Source organism: Erythrolamprus reginae, chromosome 10 (assembly GCF_031021105.1).
Source record: "Erythrolamprus reginae isolate rEryReg1 chromosome 10, rEryReg1.hap1, whole genome shotgun sequence".
Taxonomy (NCBI): domain Eukaryota; kingdom Metazoa; phylum Chordata; class Lepidosauria; order Squamata; family Dipsadidae; genus Erythrolamprus; species Erythrolamprus reginae.
Genome location: NC_091959.1, coordinates 47994727 through 48021017, shown reverse-complemented (window position 1 = coordinate 48021017; position 26291 = coordinate 47994727). Strand labels below are relative to the sequence as shown.

Sequence of the window (26291 nt, the reverse complement as noted above, 5' to 3'; positions counted from 1 at the left end):
ATTAAGCCTAGCGCCAATTCTCCCCACAGAGCTTGAAGGTGATTGGCAGGCAGGTCAGAGGGACACCCCCATTGTAAACACCTGATTGGTCGGATTGTAAAAATATACTGCTCAAAAAAATAAAGGGAAAACTCAAAGAACACATCCTAGATCTAAATGAATGAAATATTCTCATTGAATACAGTGTTCCCTCGATTTTCGCAGGGGATGCGTTCCGAGACCGCCCGCGAAAGTCGAATTTCCGCGAAGTAGAGATGCGGAAGTAAATACACCATTTTTGGCTATGAACAGTATCACAAACCTTCCCTTAACACTTTAAACCCCTAAATTACCATTTCCCATTCCCTTAGCAACCATTTAGATTATTACTCACCATGTTTATTTATTAAAATTTATTAAAAAAATGTTTTTTAAAGGCAGATGAAAGTTTGACGATGACATATGACGTCGTCGGGTGGGAAAAACCGTGGTATAGGGAAAACACCCGCGAAGAATTTTTTAATTAATATATTTGAAAAACCGTGGTATAGACTTTCCGCGAAGTTCGAACCTGCGAAAATCGAGGGAAGACTGTACTTTGTTCTGTACAATGTTGAATGTGCATGACAGCAGCCAAAATTGACTGTCAATCAGTGTTATTTATTTATTATTTATTTATTGGATTTGTATGCCGCCCCTCTCCGGAGACTCGGAGCGGCTAACAGCAACAATAAAGCAGTGTACAATAGTAGTCTGATGCTAGAAACAATTAAAAACCCATTAATATAAAAAAACCCAAACATATATACATGCATACCATGCATAGAATTGTAAAGGCCTAGGGGGAAGAAGGTCTCAATTCCCCCATGCCTGACGGCAGAGGTGGGTTTTAAGCAGCTTACGAAAGGCAAGGAGGGTGGGGGCAATTCTAATCTCTGGGGGGAGTTGGTTCCAGAGGGCCGGGGCCGCCACAGAGAAGGCTCTTCCCCTGGGTCCCGCTAAGCGACATTCTTTAGTTGACGGGACCCGAAGAAGGCCCACTCTGTGGGACCTAACTGGTCGCTGTTGCTTCCTAAGTGGACAGTTTGATTTCACAGAAGTTTGATTGACTTGGAGTTATATTGTGTTGTTTAAGTGTTCCCTTTGTTTTTTTGAGCATTGTATGTTCCAAAGCACCAGAATAGAAGCTTCAGTTCTTAACATCATGGGAAATTTGTCTTCTTCCTTGGCCTTAGGCGACCCCTGTGAAACGGTTGTTCAGCCCCCAAAGGGGTCCTGACCCCCAGGTTGAGAACCACTGGTAATTATCTAATAATTTATTTTATTTATTTATTTTATTTATTGGATTTGTATGCCGCCCCTCTCCGGAGACTCGGGGCGGCTAACAACAGTAATAAAACAATGTACAATAATAATCCAATAAATACTAAAAATGATTTTAAAAACCCATTAATATAAAAAACCAAACATACATACAGACATACCACACATGAAATTATAAAGGCCCAGGGGGAAAGAGCATCTCAGTTCCCCCATGCCTGGCGGCAGAGGTGGGTTTTAAGTAGCTTACGAAAGGCAAGGAGGGTGGGGGTAATTCTAATCTCTGGGGGGAGTTGGTTCCAGAGGGCCGGGGCCGCCACAGAGAAGGCTCTTCCCCTGGGTCCCGCCAAGCGGCATTGTTTAATTTGGAGCCCATCCCAGATGCCTTATGGGAAGGAAAAGGGGGCTGAGTTCATTCCTCCGGATTATTACCTATCTTGGTTTTCTTTATCTGATACGCTTCGAAGAGAACCTGCAGCTCTTGATACTTTTGGGTTAACGTGGTTTTCAGGGCATCTAGTTTCGGCTGGTACAAGAGATTTCCTTCCGCTAGGCTGTGGTTACTGGCGAGAGTCATATCTTTGCTAAGCTGAACGTTCTGGGCCTGCAAAAAGAGAAAAAAAGAGGCGGGAAAATTAATTACAGAGGCGGGATATTTCTTTTCTGGGGTATAAGATTTTCTTTATTTTTCTTCCAACGTACAATAAAACAACACGAGCAATGAAAAACACAGAATCAACGCTTAAAATAATAATTAATGATATTTCTTTGATACGTTAAAACATTCAGAGAAAAAGAAAATACTAATAATACTTTTAATATGTAGTTTTTATCCTCTTCTTGCTAAGTTAATTAAAATTAACTGCACATGAGATATATTTCATCTACCGATAACAATATTATGAATTATATTCCCTTTTTCTATTTATAATAAAATATAAAATATAAAGCAGTGTGGTGGGGCAGTAGGAAAAGCAAGTAGGATGCTTGGCTGCATAGCTAGAGGTAGAACAAGCAGGAAGAGGGAGATTGTGATCCCCTTATATAGAGCGCTGGTGAGACCACATTTGGAATAATACTGTGTCCAGTTCTGGAGACCTCACCTACAAAAAGATATTGACAAAACTGAACGGGTCCAAAGACGGGCTACAAGAATGGTGGAAGGTCTTAAGCATAAACATATCAGGAAAGACTTCATGAACTCAATCTGTAGAGTCTGGAGGACAGAAGGGAAAGGGGGGACATGATCGAAACATTTAAATATGTTAAAGGGTTAAATAAGGTCCAGAAGTGTTTTTAATAGGAAAGTGAACACAAGAACAAGGGGACACAATCTGAAGTTAGTTGGGGGAAAGATCAAAGGCAACATGAGAAAATATTATTTTACTGAAAGAGTAGTAGATCCTTGGAACAAACCTCCAGCAGACGTGGTTGGTAAATCCACAGTGACTGAATTTAAACATGCCTGGGATAAACATATATCCATTGTTAGATAAAATACAGGAAATAGTATAAAAAGGGCAGACTAGATGGATCATGAGGTCTTTTTCTGCCGTCAATCTTCTATGTTTCTATCTTAACACGATATCTAATTGGATCCTTTCATCTCCGTGTTAATTTCCTTATCCAATGTTGCCACCAATCCTTACTTCGTCATCTGGGTCTTTAATAGATTAAAATTAAATCATCATGGATTTCTTCAAAAGTAATGAAAAGCAAAAAATACTTCTCAATTATTTTTAGTTTCCAACCATCCATAAAACTTTCCCCAGATCTTCTTCTGGATGGTTGGAAACTAAAAATAATTGAGACGTATTTTTCCCCCTTTTTTAAAATTACTTTTGAAGAAATCCATGATATCCCCAAAGAAGAAGAAGTTATTAAAAAAATATTGGATTGTGCTGAAATGGATATGATGACAAGACGGTTAAAAGATCAAGAAGATACAGAATTTTATGAAACATGGAATAAAGTTTATATATGGATTAATAAGAAGAAACAGTAAAAGGTTAAAATAAATAAACAAATAAATGAGTGAACTGTTTTGGTAGAGATAAGATTTGTGTGTTATATTAAAATTAGTTAGAATATGATTTTAGAAGTATATTAGAATTAGTTTACATATGCAGAACTATTATGAGAATTTTAGAATTATATTAGAATTAGTTTATACACGAAGAGCTATTATGAAAAGTTAAACAAATTATTTCTTTACATTTATAATAACGAATTGAATTTAAATATGTATTCTTTTTTTGTATTCAAATTTATACTTTTGAAATAAGCGGGGAAAATACAACCCCATTTTTTTTATGTTAAATGTATGTTTATCTGTTTGTTTATTTTATGAAAATCAATAAAATTTATGGGGGGAAAAAAACTTTCCCCAGATCTTATAGTAATCTCACTGCTCTTTATCTTTCAGTTTTAAAGTAAGCCTATCCATTTCAGCACGGAGGTGGGATATTTCTAAATTTCTCTCGGGTGTTCATATTAATTAGCGGGAGGAAACGGCGAACGTGATCCCTTGGCTCAAAGAAACCAGCAGACTGAAAACACACAGCCGGAATATAAATCAAGCTGTCACTCCCCCTCCCTTTCCCCACCCTGATTTATACATTTAATTTATGGAGGAGGAGGAAGCGAAGAGAGGGGAGTTTTGGGGGAAGACGAACAAGCGGGCTTGGCACCGTCTCTCTCTCGTGCGGGGCCTCCTAATGAGAGACCCCGTAGATCAAAAGGGAAATTGTGCGATGTGAAAACCCATCGTTCAGGAGGAGTGAACAGCGGGAACTCTGTTCCCCTCTGGTTTTGCTTCATTATACAGATCCGATAAAGGCCCCTTTATTGAGAAGGATGGCGTGCTTCTGCCGCATGAATCCCAGCGACCGGTTAGGTCCCACAGAGTGGATCTTCTCCGGGTCCCGTCAACTAAAGAATGTCGGTTGGCGGGGCCCAGGGGAAGAGCCTTCTCTGTGGCGGCCCCGGCCCTCTGGAACCAACTCCCCCCAGAGATTAGAATTGCCCCCACCCTCCTTGCCTTTCGTAAGCTCCTCAAAACCCACCTCTGCCTTCAGGCATGGGGGAACTAAGATCATCTTTCCCCCCTAGGCTTCTACAATTTATGCATGGTATGTTTGTATGTGTGATTGGTTTTATAACAAGGGTTTTTTAGCTGTTGTAGTATTGGATTTTTACATGCTGTTTTTATCACTGTTGTTAGCCGCCCCGAGTCCACGGAGAGGGGCGGCATACAAATCCAATCAATCAATCAATAAATGCGTAGAACGCCCTCCAGAGAGAGAAGAGGCTGCGATGTGAAATTTATTTATTAGATTTATTTATTTATTAGATTTGTATGCCACCCCTCTCCGTAGACTCGGGGCGGCTATTCTTGCAAGGCAATGCAAGTTTAAAAAAAATAAAAAAGAGTTTATAATAAAATAAATTATAATAAAGGCTACTATGATTATAATAAAGACTACTTCAGCTTCAACCACGACAACACATGAGCACGCACGAGGCTTCAAGAGTTGTTCACTTAATCCTACGTAGCTTCTGCTCCGGTAATCTCACACTACTAACTAGAGGATACAAAACCTTCGCCAGACCAATCCTTGAATACAGCTCATCTGTCTGGAACCCACAACAGATTCAGGACACAAACACTGTAGAAAATGTCCAGAGATACTTTCCGAGAAGAGCCCTCCACTCATCCACTCCCAAGAGAATATCCTACGCAACTAGACTTAGAATCCTTGGTTTAGAAAGCTTAGAACTACGTGGCCTTAAACACAACCTAAGCACAGCCCATAAAATCATCTGCTACAACGTCCTTCCTGTCAACTACTTCAGTTTCAACCACGACAACACACGAGCTAACAACAGATACAAAATTAAAAGTAAACCGCTCCAAACTCGACTGCAGGAAATACAACTTTAGTACCTGAGTAGTTGATACTACAGACTCTGTAGTATCGTCACCTAATCCCAAAAACTTGACCCTTAGATTGTCCACTGTTGACCTCTCCCGATTCCTAAGAAATCAGTAAGGGGCATAAGTACAACAGCATGCCTTCCGTCCCCTGTCCTAATGTTTCTCTCTTACTAGCATCAGGTACGCTGCTCAAAAAAATAAAGGGAACTCTTAAACAACAGAATATAACTCCAAGTAAATCAAACTTCTGTGAAATCAAACTGTCCACTTAGGAAGCAACACTGATTGACAGTCAATTTCAGTGTTTTTCAACCTTTTTTGAGCCACAGCACATTTTTTACATTTACGAAACCCTGGGGCACATTAAGCGGCCGGGGGGGGGGGGAAAGTTCGGACAAAAAAATTCTCTCTATCTCTTCCTCCCCTTCACTCTATTTCTTTCTCCCTCCCTCTTTCTCTCCCTTCCTTCCTCTTTCTCTCTCTCTCCATCCCTCTTTCTTTCTCTTCCTTCCTTCCTCTCTTTTTTGCTCTTTCTCTCTCCCTCCCTACGTCCCTCTATGTCTTTCTCTCTCTCTCCTTCCCTCCCTCTCTTTCTCTCTCTCTCTCTTGCTTTCTTTCTCTCTCTTGCTTTCTTTCTCTCTCTTTCTCTTGTTCTCTTTCTCTTTCTCACTCTTTCTCTCTCTCTCTTTCTTTCTTTCTCTCTCTCTTTTGCTTTCTCTCTCTCTTGCTTTCTCTCTCTCTCTTGCTTTCTTTCTCTCTGAGCTTCGCGGCACACCTGACCATGTCTCGCGGCACACTAGTGTGCCACGGCACACTGGTTGAAAAACACTGGTCAATTTCACATTGTCAGCACATTCAACTTTGTACAGAATATTTCATTCATTCAGACCTAGGATGTGTTATTTGAGTGTCCCCTTTATATTTTTAGAGCAGTGTACATAAATATTATATCTTTGTATACCACCAATGCGTATTTGGCAAAACAAACAAAAGATTACAATTTAAGATGAATGGTGGGAACAAAGATCAAAAGCAACATGAGAAAATATTATTTACTGAAAGAGTAGTAGATACTTGGAACAAACTTCCAGCAGACGTGGTAGATAAATCCACAGTCACTGAATTGAAACATGCCTGGGATAAACATATATGCATTGTAAGATAAAATACAGGAAATAGTATAAGGGCAGACTAGATGGACCAGGAGGTCTTTTTCTGCCGTCAGTCTTCTATGTTTCTATGTTAATCAGTCAATTTCATCATTAATTCTTCTCTTCATCCCTGCTGAACTCTGTTGTGTTTTTAATAGGAAAGTGAACAAGGGGACACAATCTGAAGTTAGTTGGGGGAAAGATCAAAAGCAACGTGAGAAAATATAATTTCACTGAAAGAGTAGTAGATCCTTGGAACAAACTTCCAGCAAACATGGTTGGTCAATCCACAGTCACTGAATTGAAACATGCCTGGGATAAACATATATCCGTCAGACTTCTATGTTTCTATGTAAGAAAATAAGAACCAGTAGTCTGGAGGACAGAAGGAGAAGGGGGGACACGATCGAAACATTTAAATACGTTAAAGGGTTAAATAAGGTTCAGGAGGGAAGTGTTTTCAATAGGAAAGTGAACACAAGAACAAGGGGGCACAATCTGAGGTTAGTTGGGGGAAAGATCAAAAGCGACGTGAGAAAATATTGTTTTACTGAAAGAGTAGTAGATGCTTGGAACAAACTTCCAGCAGACGCCGTTGTTCAATCCACAGTAACATGCCTGGGATAAACATAGATCCATCCTAAGATAAAATACAGGAAATAGTATAAGGGCAGACGAGATGGACCAGGAGGTCTTTTTCTGCCGTCAATCTTCTATGTTTCAATGTTTCTATTTGACTGAAAGAGGAGTAGATGCTTGGAACAAACTTCCAGCAGACGTGGTTGGTCAATCCACGGTAATTGAATGTAAACATGCCTGGGATAAGCATAGATCCATCCTAAGATAAAATACAGGAAATAGTATAAGGGCAGACGAGATGGACCAGGAGGCCTTGTTCTGCCGTCAATCTTCTATGTTTCAATGTTTCTAACCAGTTCCTTTATAAAGGCGATATGTGTGTCTTTGTGCTTGTGTGTGTGTAAGAACAGCTGCTGCCCCACGTTTTCCCATATATTGGCATCTTCCAGAGCCAAGAAACAGAATACCGAGTACTGCAATGAATCACTTTCTTCCATTTTATACCAAACCCCAGCCGCAGCCCCCAAGATATTAAAAAAAGCCACACAACTATGAGTCATGTTGAGATCCTTTAAGAGTCGAAAAGAGCTACTTGAAAAGATTTTGGACATTAGGTGGAAATTCTTAGTCGGTCACTGTGGGAAAGAGGGCAGTGGGCCAATCCTGGACCGACTGGGTCAGCCTCTTTTGTTAATCCTGGCAACGACTGATTTTTTTTTTAACTCTCTCAACAGACTTGCTACACAATCTTTTTATACTACTGCTCAAAAAAAAAGAATAAAGGGAACACTTAAACAACACAATATAACTCCAAGTAAATCAAACTAAGGAGCAATTTGCTGACAGTCAGAACGGTTGACCAGCGGAACAGCTTGCCTCCAGAAGTTGTGAATAATAATAATAATAATTATTATTATTATTATTATTATTATTTATTAGATTTGTATGCCACCCCTCTCCGAAGACTCAGGGCGGCTCACAACAATAATAAAAACAATATTATAGTAGAACAAATCTAATATTAAAAAACATATAAACCCCTATCATATTTTTTTAAAATCCAAACAACACATTCATACCAAAAACAATGCCCCAATACTGAAAGTTTTTAACCAGATGTTGGATAACCATCTGTCTGAAGTACTGTAGGGTTTCCTGTCTAAGCGGGGGGTTGGACTAGAAGACCTCCAAGGTCCCTTCCAACTCTGTTGTTATATACTGCTCAAAAAAAATAAAGGGAACCCTTAAACAACACAATATAACTCCAAGTAAATCAAACTTCTGTGAAATCAAACTGTCCACTTAGGAAGCAACACTGATTGACCATCAATTTCACCTGCTGTTGTGCACATTCAACTTTGCATAGAACAAAGGATTCAAATGAGAATATTTCATTCATTCAGATCTAGGATGGGTTCTTGGAGTGTTCCCTTTATTATTATTTTTTGAGCAGTGTATTAATCGCCCGGCTAAAAGTTAAGAAGAACGAGGGCACTGTTCTCTATCTTCCATTATCAATTCTCTTCTGAGGACTCATTGTATGTCTCTCTCGGCTTTCTGTTTTTCCCACATCGTCAGCCTTCTTATTTTGGGCATTATAAATATGTTGCATTTATTATTATTTAATATTTAATTGGACTCCCACGCCGCGCCTCTCCAAGGACTCAGGATGGCTTACAACACATAACAATATAAAGCATCTTAATCTAATTGATTAAATCAATCCAATTAATTCACTAAAAATGCAAAGCAACATAAAAACAATCATTTCATTCAATCAGCTTTCGCTCCGCACATAGAAACATAGAAGATTGACGGCAGAAAAAAGACCTCCTGGTCCATCTAGTCTGCCCTTAATATTTCCTGTATTTTATCTTAGGATGGATATGTTTATCCCAGGCATGTTTATATTCAGTTCCTGTGGATTTACAAACCACGTCTGCTGGAAGTTTGTTCCAAGCATCTACTCCTCTTTCGGTCAAATAATATTTTCTCACGTTGTTGCTTCTGATCTTTCCCCTAACTAACTTCAGACTGTGTCCCCTTATCCTTGTGTTCACTTTCCTATTAAAAACACTTCCCTCCTGAACCTTATTGAACCCTTTCATAGAAACATAGAGGTCTGACTGCAGAAAAAGACCTCATGGTCCATCTAGATTCTAGTCTGCCTTTATACTATTTTCTGTATTTTATCTTAGGATGGATATCTGTATTTGTATTTGTATTTATTAGATTTGTATTTATTAGATTTATACATGTTTATCCCAGGCAGGTTTAAATTCCGTTACTGTGGATTTATCTACCACGTCTGCTGGAAGTTTGTTCCAAGCATCTACTACTCTTTCAGTCAAATAATATTTTCTCACGTGGCTTCTGATCTTTCCCCCAACTGACCTCAGATTGTGCCCCCTTGTCCTTGTGTTCACTTTCCTATTAAAAACACTTCCCTCCTGAACCTTATTGAACCCTTTCACATATTTAAATGTTTCGATCGTGTGTCCCCCCTTTCCCTTCTGTCCTCCAGACTAGACAGATGGAGTTCATGAAGTCTTTCCTGGTAGGTTTTATGCTTAAGACCACCCACCATTTTTGTAGCCTGTCTTTGGACCCGTTCAAATTTATCCATTTTGTAGGTGAGGTCTCCAGAACTGGACACTGGATTCCAAATGGGGTCTCACCAGCGCTCTATACAGCGGGATCGCAATTTCGAAAACGATGAAAAGACCCCTTTGTTTTGCCAAATTCATGTCCTTTTCCAATCACTCCCCCTCCTCTCTTCGAGAACCCTGCTCCCTTCACCCCTTTTGTGCATTTAAACAGCATCATCATTCTGTCTGGAGGACAGAAGAAAAAGGGGGGATATGATCGAAACATTTAAATGTGTTAAAGGGTTAAATAAGGTTCAGGAGGGAAGTGTTTTTAATAGGAAAGTGAACACAAGAACAAGGGGACACAATCTGAAGTGAGTTGGGGGAAAGATCAAAAGCAACGTGAGAAAATATTATTTTACTGAAAGAGTAGTAGATCCTTGGAACAAACTTCCAGCAGACGTGGTTGGTAAATCCACAGTAACTGAATTTAAACATGCCTGGGATAAACATATATCCATCCTAAGATAAAAATACAGGAAATGGTATAAGGGCAGACTAGATGGACCACGAGGTCTTTTTCTGCCGTCAGTCTTCTATGTTTCTATGCCATGATGACCGAGTAAGCTATTTGTGGAAGGAAAAAAAACCCAGTTTTTTCTTAATTGACTGACCGCTAGAACAAAAAACCAGCCTGTAGTTACTGGCCTAGTTAATTAGTAGTCTTTAAAAAACCTAATTTCATGTTGGCAGAAGAGGACATGACCGCATTCATTGCGAGGCTGGAAAACGGCACAACGGAGCCAAGAAATCTCTCTATCTATTAGATTGTTTGTTGACTCTTTTAGGACTTTGTGGGAATATACAAGGGATTGTCTCTGAAACACTATCAACCTTTTTATTTATTTATTCATTTGTCCAATACACAAATACATAAGAAGAAAAATAGACATGTGGTAATATATATAAGGGTAAAAGTGAACTTAGAGGAGAGGATATATGAAAGGAAGAGAATATATATGATAGGTGAGAGAAAGGAAAGACAATTGGACAGGGGACGAAAGGCACACCAGTGCACTTATGTACGCCCCTTACTGGCCTCTTAGGAACCTGGAGAGGTCAATCGTGGAGAGTCTAAGGGAGAAGTGTTGGGGGTTAGGGGTTGACACAATTGAGTCCGGCAATGAGTTCCACGCTTCGACAACTTGATTGTTGAGATCATATTTCTTACAGTCAAGTTTGGAGCGGTTCGTATTAAGTTTGAATCTGTTGCGTGCTCTTGTGTTGTTGCGGTTGAAGCTGAAGTAGTCATTGACCGGTAGGACGCTGAAGCATATGATCTTGTGGGCAATACTGCCTTAGTTTCATGTAATACTGACCAGGTTACGTTTCTGAGTGTCCTATACTGCAAATGCTAACAATTTATACTATCTGTATGCACAGCCACTCACACAAATGCGTTTCTAAGACTTTTTGCTTGAGAAAGATTTTTCAAGGGGACACAATCTGAAGTTAGTTGGGGGGAAGATCAAAAGCAAAATGAGAAAATATTATTTTACTGAAAGAGTAGTAGATCCTTGGAACAAACTTCCAGCAGACGTGGTTGGTAAATCAATCTGTATAGTCTGGAGGGCAGAAGGGAAAGAGGGAACATGATCGAAACATTTAAATATGTTAAAGGGTTAAATAAGGTTCAGGAGGGAAGTGTTTTCCATAGGAAAGTAAACACAAGCCGCCCTGAGTGTTCGGAGAGGGGCGGCATACAAATCTAATAAATTATTATTATTATTATTATTATTATTATTATTATTATTATTAAGAACAAGGGGGCACAATCTGAGGTTAGTTGGGGGACAAGGATCAGAAGCAACCTGAGAAAATACACTGCTCAAAAAAACTTAAACAACACAATATAACTCCAAGTAAATCACACTTCTGTGAAATCAAACTGCCAACTTAGGAAGCAACACTGATTTGACAATCAATTTCACATGCTGTTATGCACTTTCAACTTTGTACAGAAGAAAGTATTTAATGAGAATATTTCATTCATTCAGATCTAGGATGTGTTATTTGAGTGTTCCCTTTATTTTATTGAGCAGTATATTATTTGACTGAAAGAGTAGTGGATGCTTGGAACAAACGTCCAGCAGACATGGTTGGTAAATCCTCAGTCACTGAACTGAAACATGCCTGGGATAAACATCTATCCATCCTGAGATAAAATACAGGAAATGGTATAAGGGCAGACTAGATGGACCAGGAGGTCTTTTTCTGCCATCAATTTTCTATGTTTCAATGTTTCTAAGGAAAGAAGGAAGGAAGGAAGGAAGGAAGGAAGGAAGGAAGGAAGGAAGGAAGGAAGGAAGGAAGGAAGGAAGGAAGGATGCACAGTAACTGAATGTAAACATGCCTGGGATAAACATAGATCCATTGTAAGATAAAATACAGGAAATAGTATAAGGGCAGACTAGATGGACCAGGAGGTCTTTTTCTGCCCTCAATCTTCTATGTTTCTTAGAGGAGACACAAAAAGTTTATCAGGCACAAAAAAACACCTCCCCAAAAGCAGTAACATTTCAAGAACAAAGTGTGTTAAAAGAGAATTTCCACAGCAAGAGATTTCCTTCACTTTCCTCTAATGGGGGAAATTTACTTTCGAGGCGTAAGCAAACCCTCTCTTTTGCAACCCTAGAGTTTTTAAAATGTTGAAAGCAAGTGATTGGTAGCATGAAAAATTTAAGGGCAGGGTAGCGCGATGATTAATTTATTCCAGACTCCTGTCTCTAATTACAGGCCAATTACTTAAGAAAGTAAGTAGTAATTGAAGAGAAGGGGATAAATGACAGTCAGAGTTTAGCGAACCAAACCTTTCTTCGGACTAACTCCAGCCCTGGTCAAATGGAGTTTGCAAATGCATCATGTTAAAGACTTAATGAACTCAATCTGTAGAGCAGTGTTTTTCAACCAGTGTGCCGCGGCACACTAGTGTGCCGCGAGACATGGTCAGGTGTGCCGCAAAGCTCAGAGAGAAAGAAAGCAAGAGAGAGAGAAAACAAGAGGGAAAGAAAGTAAGAGAGAGAGAAAGCAAGAGAGAAAGAAAGCAAGAGAGAAAGAAAGTAAAAGAGAGAGAAAGCAAGAGAGAAAGAAAGCAAGAGAAAGAAAGAGCAAGCGAGAGAGAAAGAGAACAAGAGAGAGAGAAAGAAAGCAAGAGAGAGAGAAAGAGAACAAGAGAAAGAAAGAGAGAGAGAAAGAGAGGGAGGGAAGGAGAGAGAGAGAAAGACATAGAGGGAGGTAGGGAGAGAGAAAGAGAGCAAAAAAGAGAGGAAGGAAGAGAAAGAAAGGGAGAGAGAAAGGAAGAGGAAGGAAGGGGGAGAAAGAGGGAGGGAGAAAGAAATAGAGCGAAGGGGAGGAAGAGAGAGAGATAATTTTTTTGTCCAAACTTTCCCCCCCCCCCCCCCCCCGTTCAATGTGCCCCAGGGTTTCGTAAATGTAAAAAATGTGCCGCGGCTCAAAAAAGGTTGAAAATCACTGCTGTAGAGTCTGGAGGACAGAAGGAAAAGGGGGGACACGATCGAAACATTTAAATATTTTAAAGGGTTAAATAAGGTTCAGGAGGGAAGTGTTTTCAATAGGAAAGTGAACCCAAGAACAAGGGGGCACAATCTGAAGTTAGTTGGGGGAAAGATCAAAAGCAACGTGAGAAAATACTATTTCACTGAAAGAGTAGTAGATCCTTGGAACAAACTTCCAGCAGAGGTGGTTGGTAAATCCACAGTAACTGAATTGAACATGCCTGGGATAAACATAGATCCATTGTAAGATAAAATACAGGAAATAGTATAAGGGCAGACTAGATGGACCATGAGGTCTTTTTCTGCCGTCAGTCTTCTAGGTTTCTATGTTAAACAAACACCATTGGTCCCAATCGCGGTCAAGATCTATGCTGCACAAGGGGAAATACAGGTATAAAATTTTCAAGGTTATTACTTTTATCGCTTTAACCCCTGGGTCTCCCATACAGCGGCTATGGACGTGCTAGCTGACATGGCAAAAGAACTTAAAAGGACATCCCAGTCAATCAATCAATCAATCAATCAATCAATCAACTTTATTTGATTAGTCAATCGACCATATCAAAGCGAGGAAAAGGACCACATCGGTCGTCATAAAATACAATTAAAATACAATAAAATTGGCTTAAATAGAGGGAATTTCAATAAATAATAAGTTAAAATGCAGTGTAATATGCTAAAATTGAGTAGTAAAACATGAGAAATATAACTCGTGCAAAGGATTATATTAAACAAATCTAAGATAGTGGTATAAAATATTCTTAAGTGAGTTCATCTCCTTTGCATGCCACCCCAATATGTTCTATAAAACGTATTCTCATTTGAACAGCCCTGACTATAAACTTAGCGGTTCTAGAAACTACATATATATTTGTACCCTGAAGAAAATACACCCCAGGCAAGAAGAACTAATTTCCCACTTAATTCAGTTTTGGTAGCAACGAGGCAAAAAGGATGTTGAGACTCTAAGAAAAAGTGCAGATAAGAACAACAAAGAGGACTAGGGGCATGGAGGCTAAACGGTTGCAGGAACTGGGCATGGCTAGTTTGATGGAAAGGAGGACCAGGGGAGACATGATAGCAGCCTTCCAGTATCTCAAGGGTTGCCCCAAAAAAGAGGGAGTCAACTATTCTCCAAAGCATCTCATAGAACAAGAAGCGATGGGTGGAAACTAAACAAGGAGAGAAGCAACTTAGAACTAAGCAGAGATTTCCTGCCAGTCAGAATGATTGATCAGTGGAACTGCCTGCCTCCAGAAGTTGTGAATGCCCCAACACTGGAAGTTTTTAAGCAGATGTTGGATAACCCTCTGTCTGAAGAAGCGTAGGGTTTACTGCCTAAGTAGGGGGTTGGACTAGAAGACCTCCAAGGTCCCTTCCAACTCTGTTGTTGTTATTGTTGTTGTTATTATTATATACTGCTCAAAAAAATAAAGGGAACACTTAAACAACACAATATAACTCTAAGTAAATGAAACTCCTGTGAAATCAAACTGTCCACCTAGGAAGCAACACTGATTGACCATCAATTTCACATGTGGTCAGCGCATTAAACTTTGTACAGAACAAAGTATTCAATGAAAATATTTCATTCATTCAGATCTAGGATGTGTTCTTTGAGTTTTCCCTTTATTTTTCTGAACGGTGTATTTTTTTCTATATCCTCAGATTATTTTAAAAGGCAGAATAAGTGTTAGATCTTAGAGATTTATTTGCAGCCGAACACAAAACCTGTCAATACTGGCATTTACTACAGCTCACCTGCTTGGTCTCCTTGAAAGGGAACCTGGCCATTAAGTCACTGATACAATAAAACTGACATTTCATATCGGCTGTTGTTGTTTTTAAAGATATCGGGCGTGCCAGATGTCCCTCCACATATAAGTATATCGCCCACCAAGTAAGAGCATTGTCTTATTCATCGTCAAATCCGGACATCTGGTAGCAAAAGGAGCGGCCGATAATGTTGTTTGGCGGGCCCCAGGGGAAGAGCCTTCTCTGTGGCGGCCCCGGCCCTCTGGAATCAACTCCCCCCAGAGATTAGAACGGCCCCCACCCTCCTTGTCTTTCGCAAATTACTCAAGACCCACCTTTGTCGCCAGGCATGGGGGAGTTAGGATATTCCTTCCCCATGGCCATTACAAGTTATGTATGGTATGTTTGTGTGTATGTTTGGTTTTTATAATAAGGGTTTTTAGTTGTTTTATTAAATTGGATTGTTACATGTTGTTTTTTATCATCGTTGTTAGCCGCCCCGAGTCTGCGGAGAGGGGCGGCATACATAGAAACATAGAAGTCTGACGGCAGAAAAAGACCTCATGGTCCATCTAGTCTGCCCTTATACTATTTTCTGTATTTTATCTTAGGATGGATATATGTTTATCCCAGGCATGTTTACATTCAGTGACTGTGGATTTATCTACCACGTCTGCTGAAAGTTTGTTCCAAGGATCTACGACTCTTTCAGTAAAATAATATTTTCTCATGTTGCTTCTGATCTTTCCCCCAACTAACTTATTGGATACAAATCCAATAAATAAAATAAAGGAGGCGAGGCTGTCTGTTACTAAAGGCTTCCTTTTTTTTTTTTGCTTGAAATTACAAACCACAAACGGATATTAGTTTCATTCTGTTGCAGTGTTTCCTACTGGCAGCCTTGAATACAAGGGGAGCATTATCAGGAAGTCTTTCCCAAGCTTAAGCCGCTGCACGGGGAGTATTTCGAGAGTTTACAAAAATGTCTTTTCAGACATGAAGCTCAGCTGCTCTGAGTTTGCTGGACTTTTTTAAAAAAGATTTTATACTAGCTGATTAGATGAGATTAGATTTATTGGATTTATATGCCGCCCCTCTCCGCAAACTCGGGGCGGCTCACAACAATAATAAAAACAGTACATAGTAACAAATCCAATTCCCACCAATCTAATTACAATTTTAAATTAAAAAATTCATAAAACAATCCCAATATATATAAAAAACAGGCACACCGTCAATCAATCAAACGGCAAAACAACATGGGCAAGGGGGAGATGTTTTAGTTCCCCCATGCTTGACGGCAGAGGTTGGTTTTAAGGAGTTTACGAAAGGCAGGAAGGGTGGGGGCAATCCTAATCTCAGGGGGGAGTTGGTTCCAGAGGGTCGGAGCCGCCACAGAGAAGGCTCTTCCCCTGGGTCCTGCTAGACGACATTGTTTAGTCGACGGGACCCGGAGAAGGCCAACTCTGTGGGACCTTATCGGCCGCTGGGATTCGTGCGGCAGAAGGCGGTCCCGGATGTATTCTGGTCCAATGCCATGAAGGGCTTTATAGGTCATAACCAACACTTTGAATTGTGCCCGGAAATTAATCGGCAACCAATGCAGACTGCGGAGTGTTGGTGTAACATGGGCATATTTGGGGAAGCCCATGATTGCTCTCGCAGCTGCATTCTGCACGATCTGAAGTTTCCGAACACTCTTCAAAGGTAGCCCCATGTAGAGAGCGTTGCAGTAGTCGAGCCTCGAGGTGATGAGGGCATGAGTGACTGTGAGCAGTGAGTCCCGGTCCAAATAGGGCCGCAACTGGTGCACCAGGCGAACCTGGGCAAACGCCCCCCTCGCCACAGCTGAAAGATGGTTCTCTAATGTGAGCTGTGGATCGAGGAGGACGCCCAAGTTGCAGACCCTCTCTGAGGGGGTCAATGATTCCCCCCCCAGGGTGATGGACGGACAGATGGGATTGTCCTTGGGAGGCAAAACCCACAGCCACTCCGTCTTGTCTGGGTTGAGCTGGTTACCACGGAGTGAGTAAGAACTAAAGATTCCCCCCTCCCCTCCCTTCTTCAGTGTGTGAATTCCAGACAACAAAAGGCCCTAGAGGTAAAGCAGGAAAGATTTGTAAAAGACACAGAAGGCTTTTTTCTTCCGACTGCTAGCTAGACAAAGTCCCCAGACGCAAAATTATTCAAGGATTAAAGCAGCCCCCCCAACTCTCACATCTTGCTGAAAGAGTGCGCCACCATAACAAGATAAGGTGCGAGAAGTCGCAAGTTTGCAAGTGTGGGCACGGGCTAATTAGCAAGGCATGCTAAATTCAGAAAGTAACAAACTAGAGGTTGGAACTACTCGGGCCTTTCTCCTCCGCGCTTCCATAGTTCCTTACTCAAGGAAGGGAGCGGAACACAGCGTTCAAAATTATCCTGGAATGCAGCTTAGCCCCGGAGGGCAACACAGGACTTAAAAGGTTCGGAGAAAACCTTGGAAACCAGGTTCAAACTATGCAAAAGGAGCTTGGTATATGCACCACGGTTTTACCCTCTGTCCAATTTGGTAGAGTTTTATCCCGAGTACAATTAGGATTAGTCATTGTTAGGCAGCTAGATGGGCAATTTATGCATTTATTTATTATTTGTTTGTTTATTAGATTTGTATGCCGCCCCTCTCCGCAGACTCGGGGCGGCTCACAGCAATAATAATACAATGTAAACAAATCTAATATTTAAGTTAATTTAAAACCCCAATATAGAAACCAATCATACATACTAACATACCATGCATACATTTTATAAGCCTAGGGGGAGGGAGACTCTCAATTCCCCCATGCCTGACGACAGAGGTAAGTTTTAAGGAGCTTGCGAAAGGCAAGGAGGGTGGGGGCAACTCTGATATCTGGGGGGAGCTGGTTCCAGAGGGTCGGGGCCGCCACAGAGAAGGCTCTTCTCCTGGGTCCCACCAAATGACATTGTTTAGTCGACGGGACCCGGGATTCGTGCAGCAGAAGGCGGTCCAGGAGATATTCTGGTCCGGTGCCATGTAGGACTTTATAGGTCATAACCAACACTTTGAATTGTGACCGGAAATTGATCGGCAACCAATGCAGACTGCGGAGTGTTGGTGTAACATGGGCATACCTTGGGAAGCCCATGACTGCTCTCGCAGCTGCGTTCTGCACGATCTGAAGTTTCCGAACACTTTTCAAAGGTAGCCCCATGTAGAGAGCGTTACAGTAGTCGAGCCTCGAGGTGATGAGGGCGTGAGTGACTGTGAGCAGTGAGTCCCGGTCCAGATAGGTATGTTTATGTCTATGTTTGGTTTTATAATAAGGGTTTTTAGTTGTTTTAGTATTGGATTGTTACATGCTGTTTTTATCATTGTTGTTAGCCGCCCCGAGTCTACGGAGAGGGGCGGCATACAAATCCAATTAATAATAATAATAATAATAATAGGGATCTGATTTCACCGAAAGCCTTCAGAAATAGGGCAGAAAGGATATGAACTACGTTTATCACAGAAGCCATCTGAAACTAACAATGAGTTCAAGCTATTCCCCTATGGTTTGAGCCTCCAGATGGGGCTGTGCCCTATTCAACGGTGCCATGCAACTGCCTACTAAAAGCACCACCACGAAAAGAGATCCAGATCTTCTTTTCACAAATTACTCATGTCTAGCGGGCAAAAAATTACACCCTGAATGCAAAAACGAAAGCAGCTCAATTAAGTCGAGCCAATTACATGGTTGGTGAATGCAAACGTCGGGCCTTTATCTTTTGGTTTAATGAGTCCTTTTATTCTGACAAGGTTAGAAAACCAACAGAGGGAGGCCGCTAACCTGCCTCGACTCTCTTTTCAACCTCGCTTCACCTATTCCCACAATACTGCATTATTCCCACAATCATAGAAACATAGAAGACTGAGGGCAGAAAAAGACTCATGGTCCATCTAGTCTGCCCTTATACTATTTCATGTATTTTATCTTAGGATGGATATATGTTTATCCCAAGCATGTTTCAATTCAGTCCCTGTGGATTTACCAACCAGGTCTACTGGAAGTTTGTTCCAAGCATCTACTCTTTCAGTCAAATCATATTTTCTCACGTGGCTTCTGATCTTTCCCCCAACTGACCTCAGATTGTGTCCCCTTGTTCTTGTGTTCACTTTCCTATTAAAAACACTTCCCTCCTGGAACTTATTTAACCCTTTGACATATTTAAATGTTTTGATCGTGTCGCCCCTTTTCCTTCTGTCCTCCAGACTCTACAGATTGAGTTCATGAAGTCTTTCCTGATACGTTTTATGCTTAAGACCTTCTACCATTCTTGTAGCCCGTCTTTGGACCCGTCTTAGTAGATAGATCCTTGGAACAAACTTCCAGCAGATGTGGTAGATAAATCCACAGTAACTGAATTTAAACATGCCTGGGATAAACATATATCCATCCTAAGATAAAATACAGAAAATAGTATAAGGGCAGACTAGATGGACCATGAGGTCTTTTTCTGCCGTCAGACTTCTATGTTTCTATGTTCCATTTTGTCAATATCTTTTTGTAGGTGAGGTCTCCAGGACTGAACACAGTATTATTCCAAATGGGGTCTCACCAGCATTCGTTTGATTTCACAGGAGTTTGATTTACGTGGGAGTTATATTGTGTTGTTTAAGGGTTCCCTTTATTTTTTTTGAGCAGTATATAACAACAACGAGTTGGAAGGGACCTTGGAGGTCTTCTAGTCCAGTGTTTCCAAACTTTGGCAACTTGAAGGTATCTGGACTTCAACTCCCAGAATTCCCCAGTCAGCATTCGTTTGATTTCCACAGGAGTTTGATTTACTTGGGAGTTATATTGTGTTGTTTAAGTGTTCCCTTTATTATTTTTTTGAGCAGTATATAACAACAACGATTTGGAAGGGTTGGAGGTCTTCTAGTCCAGAGTTTCCCAACTTTGGCAACTTAAAGATATCTGGACTTCAACTCCCAGAAGTCCCCAGCCAGCGAATTCTGGGAGTTGAAGTCCAGATATCTTCAAGTTGCCAAGGTTGGGAAACACTGCTGTAAACAGCCCTGGATCTATACAAATCACAACGAAGTCCTGACAATCTTGTTGATCTACTACAACATCTACTTTTGTGTTTTTCCTACACCTCAACGGAGGCTTCCTTCTACAGCTCCTCCCCACCCCAAGGGCACAACCCACGTTCCCCCCACCCCAAGAAAGGCCAAACACCTTGGCTTTTTGAGCGCTGCCACTTCCTTATTGAAAGGGGAAGTAGCTCATCAATGCTGGAGCTGAGGGAGAAAACAAGACTTCCCAAGCAAGATGTAGGCTATTATTAGACCGAATACCGATGACAAAACCGGCAAGCGAAACTTTGCGCCTCCAAGAACTCTTCTTCCAACAAGCCCCAGGCAGAAAAAACAGAGCTGCGGGCTCTCCAGCCAAGTTTAACCCTGTGCATGTAGGGTTAAAAAAAAATAATCAGGAATCTGGAGGGTGTCGCTTTCCCAGAGGCAAAAGCCTGGATAAAAGGACCCTATTCTAAGGACTCGAAAGTCAGCTCGGATCCGAGTTTTGCTAGGAAGCCTTGGAGCATGGGCTACATTGAAACCTCAGCTTCCTTCCCCCCACCCCATAATTCTGAGTAGGCGACTGAAACAGCTGTTAAAAAGTCTGTTGAAAAGGGTCTTTTATTCCCCCCCAAAAAAGGCCTGGATGCCTGAGAATCTCCATAGGCAGCTGTTATTTTAAAAAAGTCCCATTTTGGACCAGATGCAACAAAAATAAAATGTTAACAGCCAGCCAGGAACTAGGAGACCCCCCCCCCATGGGCGCCAATGGGATGACTGGTCATGGGGGGGGGGGGATACCGAAACATCATTTCCTAGGAAACCAAGTTGCCCCTTCCTTCAGCACCACCAACAACAACAACTCCTAACTTGAGACCCCCCCTCTCCACACCCAATTGGGGGTTTTCCAGTCCCATATCTTCCCTCTTGCCCCCCCTCTCCTCTTTGGGGGGCTCCCACTCCCAATTGTTTCCCTTTAGGGGGCTCCATATCTTCCCTCTTGGGGGCTTCCACCCCCAATTCTCCTCTTTGGATGTCCCCACTCCCAAGTGTCTCCCTTTAGGGCTCCCACTCCCATATCTTCCCCCTTGGGGGCCCCCACACCCAACTCTCCCCTTGGGGGACCTCCCTATCCCATATATTCCCTCTTAGGGACCCCCGATTCTCCCCTATGGGAGTCCCCACCCCCCATTGTCTTCTTTTGGGGGGCTTCCAGACCCATATCTTCCCTCTTGACACCCCCCTCAACTCTGCCCTTTGGGAGCCTCCCCCCTCAATTCTTGGGGGGCTCCCACTCCCATGTCTTCCCTCTCGGGAGCCCCCACCCCCAATTTTCCCCCTTGGGGGGCTTCCAGTCCTATACCTTCCCTTTTGCCTCCACCAATTCTCCCCTTTGGGAGCCCCCACCCCCAATTCTCCCCTTTGGGGGGCTTCCAGTCGCATATCTTCCCTCTTGACACCCCCCCCAATTCTCCCCTTTGGGGGGCTTCCACTCCCCTCTTGGGGTCCCACTTGCCTCAATTCTCCCCCTTGGGACCCCCTCCCCACTTCTTTCCTTGGGGTCCCCCTCCTCCCCCGGCCAGCCCTACCTCTTCCATCTCCCGGGCCATGTTCTGGAGCTGGTCCTCGTCTTCCAGCAGCTCGTTGAGCTGGTGAAGGCTCAGGGCCTCCAGCCGCCTGGCGTCCACCGCCATGTCGGGCGAAGGAACCGGGGAAGAGGAGGCGAAGGAGGAAAGCTGCAGAAACGCGTCCACTCTGCTCGCCGCCTTCCGCAGCTCTGCGCTGGCGACGGCGGCGGCTGTGCCCGCCCCCTCCCGCTGCTCCCGCCGGAAGTGCCTCTGCCGCTCTTCCCGGGCCCCTCCCTCCACCCTCCGCCAGGTAGGAAAGGGAGGGAGGGAGGGAGGGGTATGGACGTCATCGCTCCTCTCACTCTGCCCCCCTCCCCTCCCCGAAAGTCAAAAGTGGCGGGAAAAGGCGCTGAGGGCTCACTGAGGAGAAGTGCTTTTTTCCCCCGCCCGTTTTTTTAAAAAAACTCAAATCAGATTAAAATACTTTTTTCCCCTTTATTTCTTAAGGCTAAATGTACGGATTGTCCTTGATTTCTTATCCAATACATCCCCCCTCCCCTCTGAAGGAGAGGGTACTAATTTAATTATCATTTATTTATTTATTTATTTATTTATTTATTTATTAAATAAATACATGAAAATTATAAATGATGCCCATAAATAAATTATTCACAGCACTATTGTTAATATAAGGAAGTCGTTATATAGGGCATTCGTGTGATTTTATTAAAGTAACGTGACTGCGTGAATGTGATTTCAAATTGTTTTATACTATTTTATATTACAGTATTTTGTTGTAAGCTGCCCAGAGTCCTTCGGGATTGGACAGATTGACTGACTGATTAAATAAATAAATAAATATAAAAATACATATACTGCATACGTACATTAAATAAATAAATAAATAATGCCAATAAATACATTACTCACAGCACTATTTTTAATATAAGGAATTCATTTTAGGGCATTAATGTGGTTTTAAATTGTTTTATGCTATTTTATACTATTTTATCGTAAGCCGCCCAGAGTCCTTTGGGGTTGGACAGCAGACTGACTGACTAAATAAATAAATATAAATAAATACATACATACATACATGCATTTATTTATTCTGAGCCCCACAGAGTCAAGATGCTCGAAGGACCGTTTTTTAATTGGGGAAAAATTAAATTTATTTGCTGGCTTGTCTGGCCATGGGGCTGCTAGGCAGCTAAATAAAGTAAGATGATTATATAATTAAGAGGGTTTTTTTTTTTAAGGACCCACTTGAAAAAGGCCATATTTGGAGAGGAGGGGGGAAGCACATCTTTATTCTTGGACAATGAGGGAATAACTAACTGGAAAAAAAATTTAATGCATTTTTTTTTTGTCTGCCAACAAAAAAAAATGGATAGTTTGCAATCAAAAAACTAATTTAATCCCAGGGCCAACGATGGGAAAAATGGCAGCTGGGATCGGACTGATAGAATAGAAGATGAATTTGCATTAGCGGCTCCCTACATCAATCTTTTCGCCTTGAATTCATTTTCACCCTCTTCCTATTGTCTGCTTGGATCGTTGACTGACTTGCGTGAAATCTTTCTGGCTGATGCTTCTTTTAAAAATGTAACCAAAAAAACCCATGCAGAGTTAATTTTTTAAAAAATTGCACATATGTGTAGAATGTGTGGGTGGCCAGGATAACATTTAGCATTGTGCATGCAACATTTTTTGCAGAAATATTAGCAACCTTCCAATGATGCTTTTTCCACTTCCAGGAAAATCAGAGGATCGATATTTATAATAAAATGCAATTTGATGATTTAGGTTTGGAAGTTGCAGAAGGGATTTGAGAATCTGAATCGTTTTTATGTACTGGTGCGCCAGTTGCGGCCCTATTTGGACCGGGACTCATTGCTCACAGTCACTCATGCCCTCATCACCTCGAGGCTCGACTACTGTAACGCTCTCTACATGGGGCTACCTTTGAAAAGTATTCGGAAACTTCAGATTGTGCAGAATGCAGCTGCGAGAGCAATTATGGGCTTCTCCAAGTATGCCCATATCACTCCAACACTCCGCAGTCTGCATTGGTTGCCGATCAGTTTCCGGTCACAATTCAAAGTGTTGGTTATGACCTATAAAGCCCTTCATGGCACCGGACCAGAATATCTTCGGGACCACCTCCTGCCACACAAATCCCAGCGACCGGTTAGGTCCCACAGAGTTGGCCTTCTCCGGGTCCCGTCGACTAAACAATGTCGTCTGGCGGGCCCCAGGGGAAGAGCCTTCTCTGTGGGGGCCCCGACCCTCTGGAACCAGCTCCCCCCTGAGATTAGGATTGCCCCCACCCTCCCTGCCTTTCGAAAACTCCTTAAGACCCACCTCTGCCGTCAGGCATGGGGGAACTAAAACACCTCCCCCTTGCCCATGTTGTTTTGTTGATTGATTGACTGTGTGCCTGTTTTTATATATACTGTTTTTATGAGATTACTAATTTTAAATTGTAATTAGATTGGTGGGCATTGGATTTGGTATTATGTACTGTGCTGTTTTTTATTATTGTTGTGAGCCGCCCCGAGTTTGCGGAGAGGGGCGGCATATAAATCCAATAAATCTAATCTAATCTAATCTAATCTAACTGATACGTTCCTGAACATTAAATGTGTTGGATAAATATTCCACTTTTCCAGCTGAATGGAAGCCTCATTTTTAAAAAATCTGGACTGCATATGCTCATTTTATCAGCATTCTTTCTCTTTCCCCTCCCCCTATGACTTAATGATTGGAAAGTTAATATTTTAATGGTGTAATTTGAGATGAAAGTTTAAAATATCATGTTTAATACATACCGTTGAGTGCTTTTGAAAGTTACTTTTGATACCAATACATAAAACGTATTTTTGAATTTGGGTAATTGAATCCTTGAGGTAATTGTTAAGGCAAGTCTTTTGAATTTTAAAGAAATATTCCCTATGTTATTTATTTATTTATTTATTCATTCATTCATTCATTCATTCATTCATTCATTCATTCATTCTCCGGAGACTCGGGGTGGCTAACAGCAACAATAAAACAGTGTACAATATTAATCTAATACTAAAAACGATTAAAAACCCATTAATATAAAAACCAAACATACATACATACATACCATGCATGGAATTGTAAAGGCCTAGGGGGAAAGAGGAGGGTGGGGGCAATTCTAATCTCTGGGGGGAGTTGGTTCCAGAGGGCCGGGGCCGCCACAGAGAAGGCTCTTCCCCTGGGTCCCACCATTGTTTAGTTGACGGGACCTGGAAAAGATCCACTCTGTGGGACCTAACTGGTCGCTGGGATTCGTGCAGCAGAAGGCGGTCCCTGAGATAATCTGGTCCGGTGCCATGAAGGGCTTTATAGGTCATAACCAACACTTTCAATTGTGACCGGAAACTGATCGGCAACCAATTTTGCTAACTTACGGGCTTTTAAGATAAGGCAATAGACAAGAAAGATACTACCTAGGATACATCCAGTGTACAATCACCCATGAAAACCAGTACAAGAATCAGAATGCTTGCAAACATTGGTTTTTATTGTTACAAGCTGTAAGTCTCCTAATTGGAGCATTCATCTTCATTCTCATAGGGAAGAATGGTGGGAGTGTCTCTCTTTTTTTAAACCTCAAAAGAACCCTGCATTTTAAAATACAGATGTGGTCTTCGCTCTTCCAAAGCTGAAATTTCTGAAACAACTTCAAGGGCGAGGTGTAAATAGCAACCCAGCAGCATTGCGCAACTCAAGGTGTGCCTTCTCTGTTGCTGGGGAAGCCTTGATAAACTGAACATGTCAACAATGCGGACATGTCAACAATAACCCAGCTGATCGTGTGTTTTTTCCCCAAACCGGATTTCCTGATTTGACGTTTGGCATTTTTCTGGTCCAAGAAAAATCCATTCCTTTCCCTCTTCTTAAGGTTTTATAATTAGTGCAATATAAATATAGGAGGAAAACAACCCAAGGGTTAGCATTGTTGTCGAACAATTAGGTAACAATTCAACATTTCTTCCAGCTTCCTTAGTCAGGGAGGAAGATTTCAGCTTGCCATTTCTCTTCTGCAAGAAAGAAAATTCTTCTCCCTTGGAGCAATTTCTCTCTACCCTGAGGATAAAATGTTATTTTAGTAGAATTTGTTCTTGGGATGAGCATAAAATATCTTGTATCTGGAGAACAGGGACTGGCCACCTCGGCTTTTTAATAAACTCACACATTTGCATGGAATGAAATGTGTTCAATCAGCCTATCAGATTTGGAGCTGCTGAATTACTAATACAATTTAAGTTCATCATCCTTCCCATTTTAAATACGGACCTTCCCACGGCCTATGTGAAATCCTCAAACTGAGGTGTGTCGGTGCCTAGAGACAGACATCTAGGATTCACTTTAAACCTGTCATGATTATTCAATTTTGCTAATTGCAACGAGTTGGCACCCAGCCTCTCTGAATAATTCCTGCAATAGGAGGAGATGTTTGACCTGATTTGTTTATAATTGTGCTTTCAGGATGCACACCCACTTAGGAGGGATGTATGACAACAGTCACCTGCTACTGGAAAGTTCATTCAGAATTTAATTTGCAAGCCTACCAGTAATCCTTGACTCACAACGGTTCGTTTAGCAACTGTTCAAAGTTACAACGGCACTGGGGAAAAAAGGATATACAATTGGTCTCTTATTTCCAGCATCCCCATGGCCATAAGATCAAAACTCAGAAACTTAGCAAGTGACATATGAGCAAAGAACCATGAGAGAAAGCTGG

At 41.6% G+C, this 26291-nt stretch overlaps 1 protein-coding gene across 1 annotated transcript in view; it reads right to left on the bottom strand.

Moving 5' to 3' along the window:
• VPS37B (VPS37B subunit of ESCRT-I) overlaps positions 1-21816 on the bottom strand; it is a 32759-nt gene extending 10943 nt beyond the window's left edge. Inside the window, exons 1-2 of the mRNA XM_070763181.1 lie at positions 21536-21816; positions 1732-1903 (exon numbers count right to left, since the gene is read on the bottom strand). Coding sequence (XP_070619282.1) covers positions 1732-1903; positions 21536-21640 — 277 coding nt within the window. The 5' untranslated portion in view covers positions 21641-21816. The remainder of the gene's footprint in view (positions 1-1731; positions 1904-21535) is intronic.
• Between the last annotated feature and the right edge of the window lie 4475 nt (positions 21817-26291).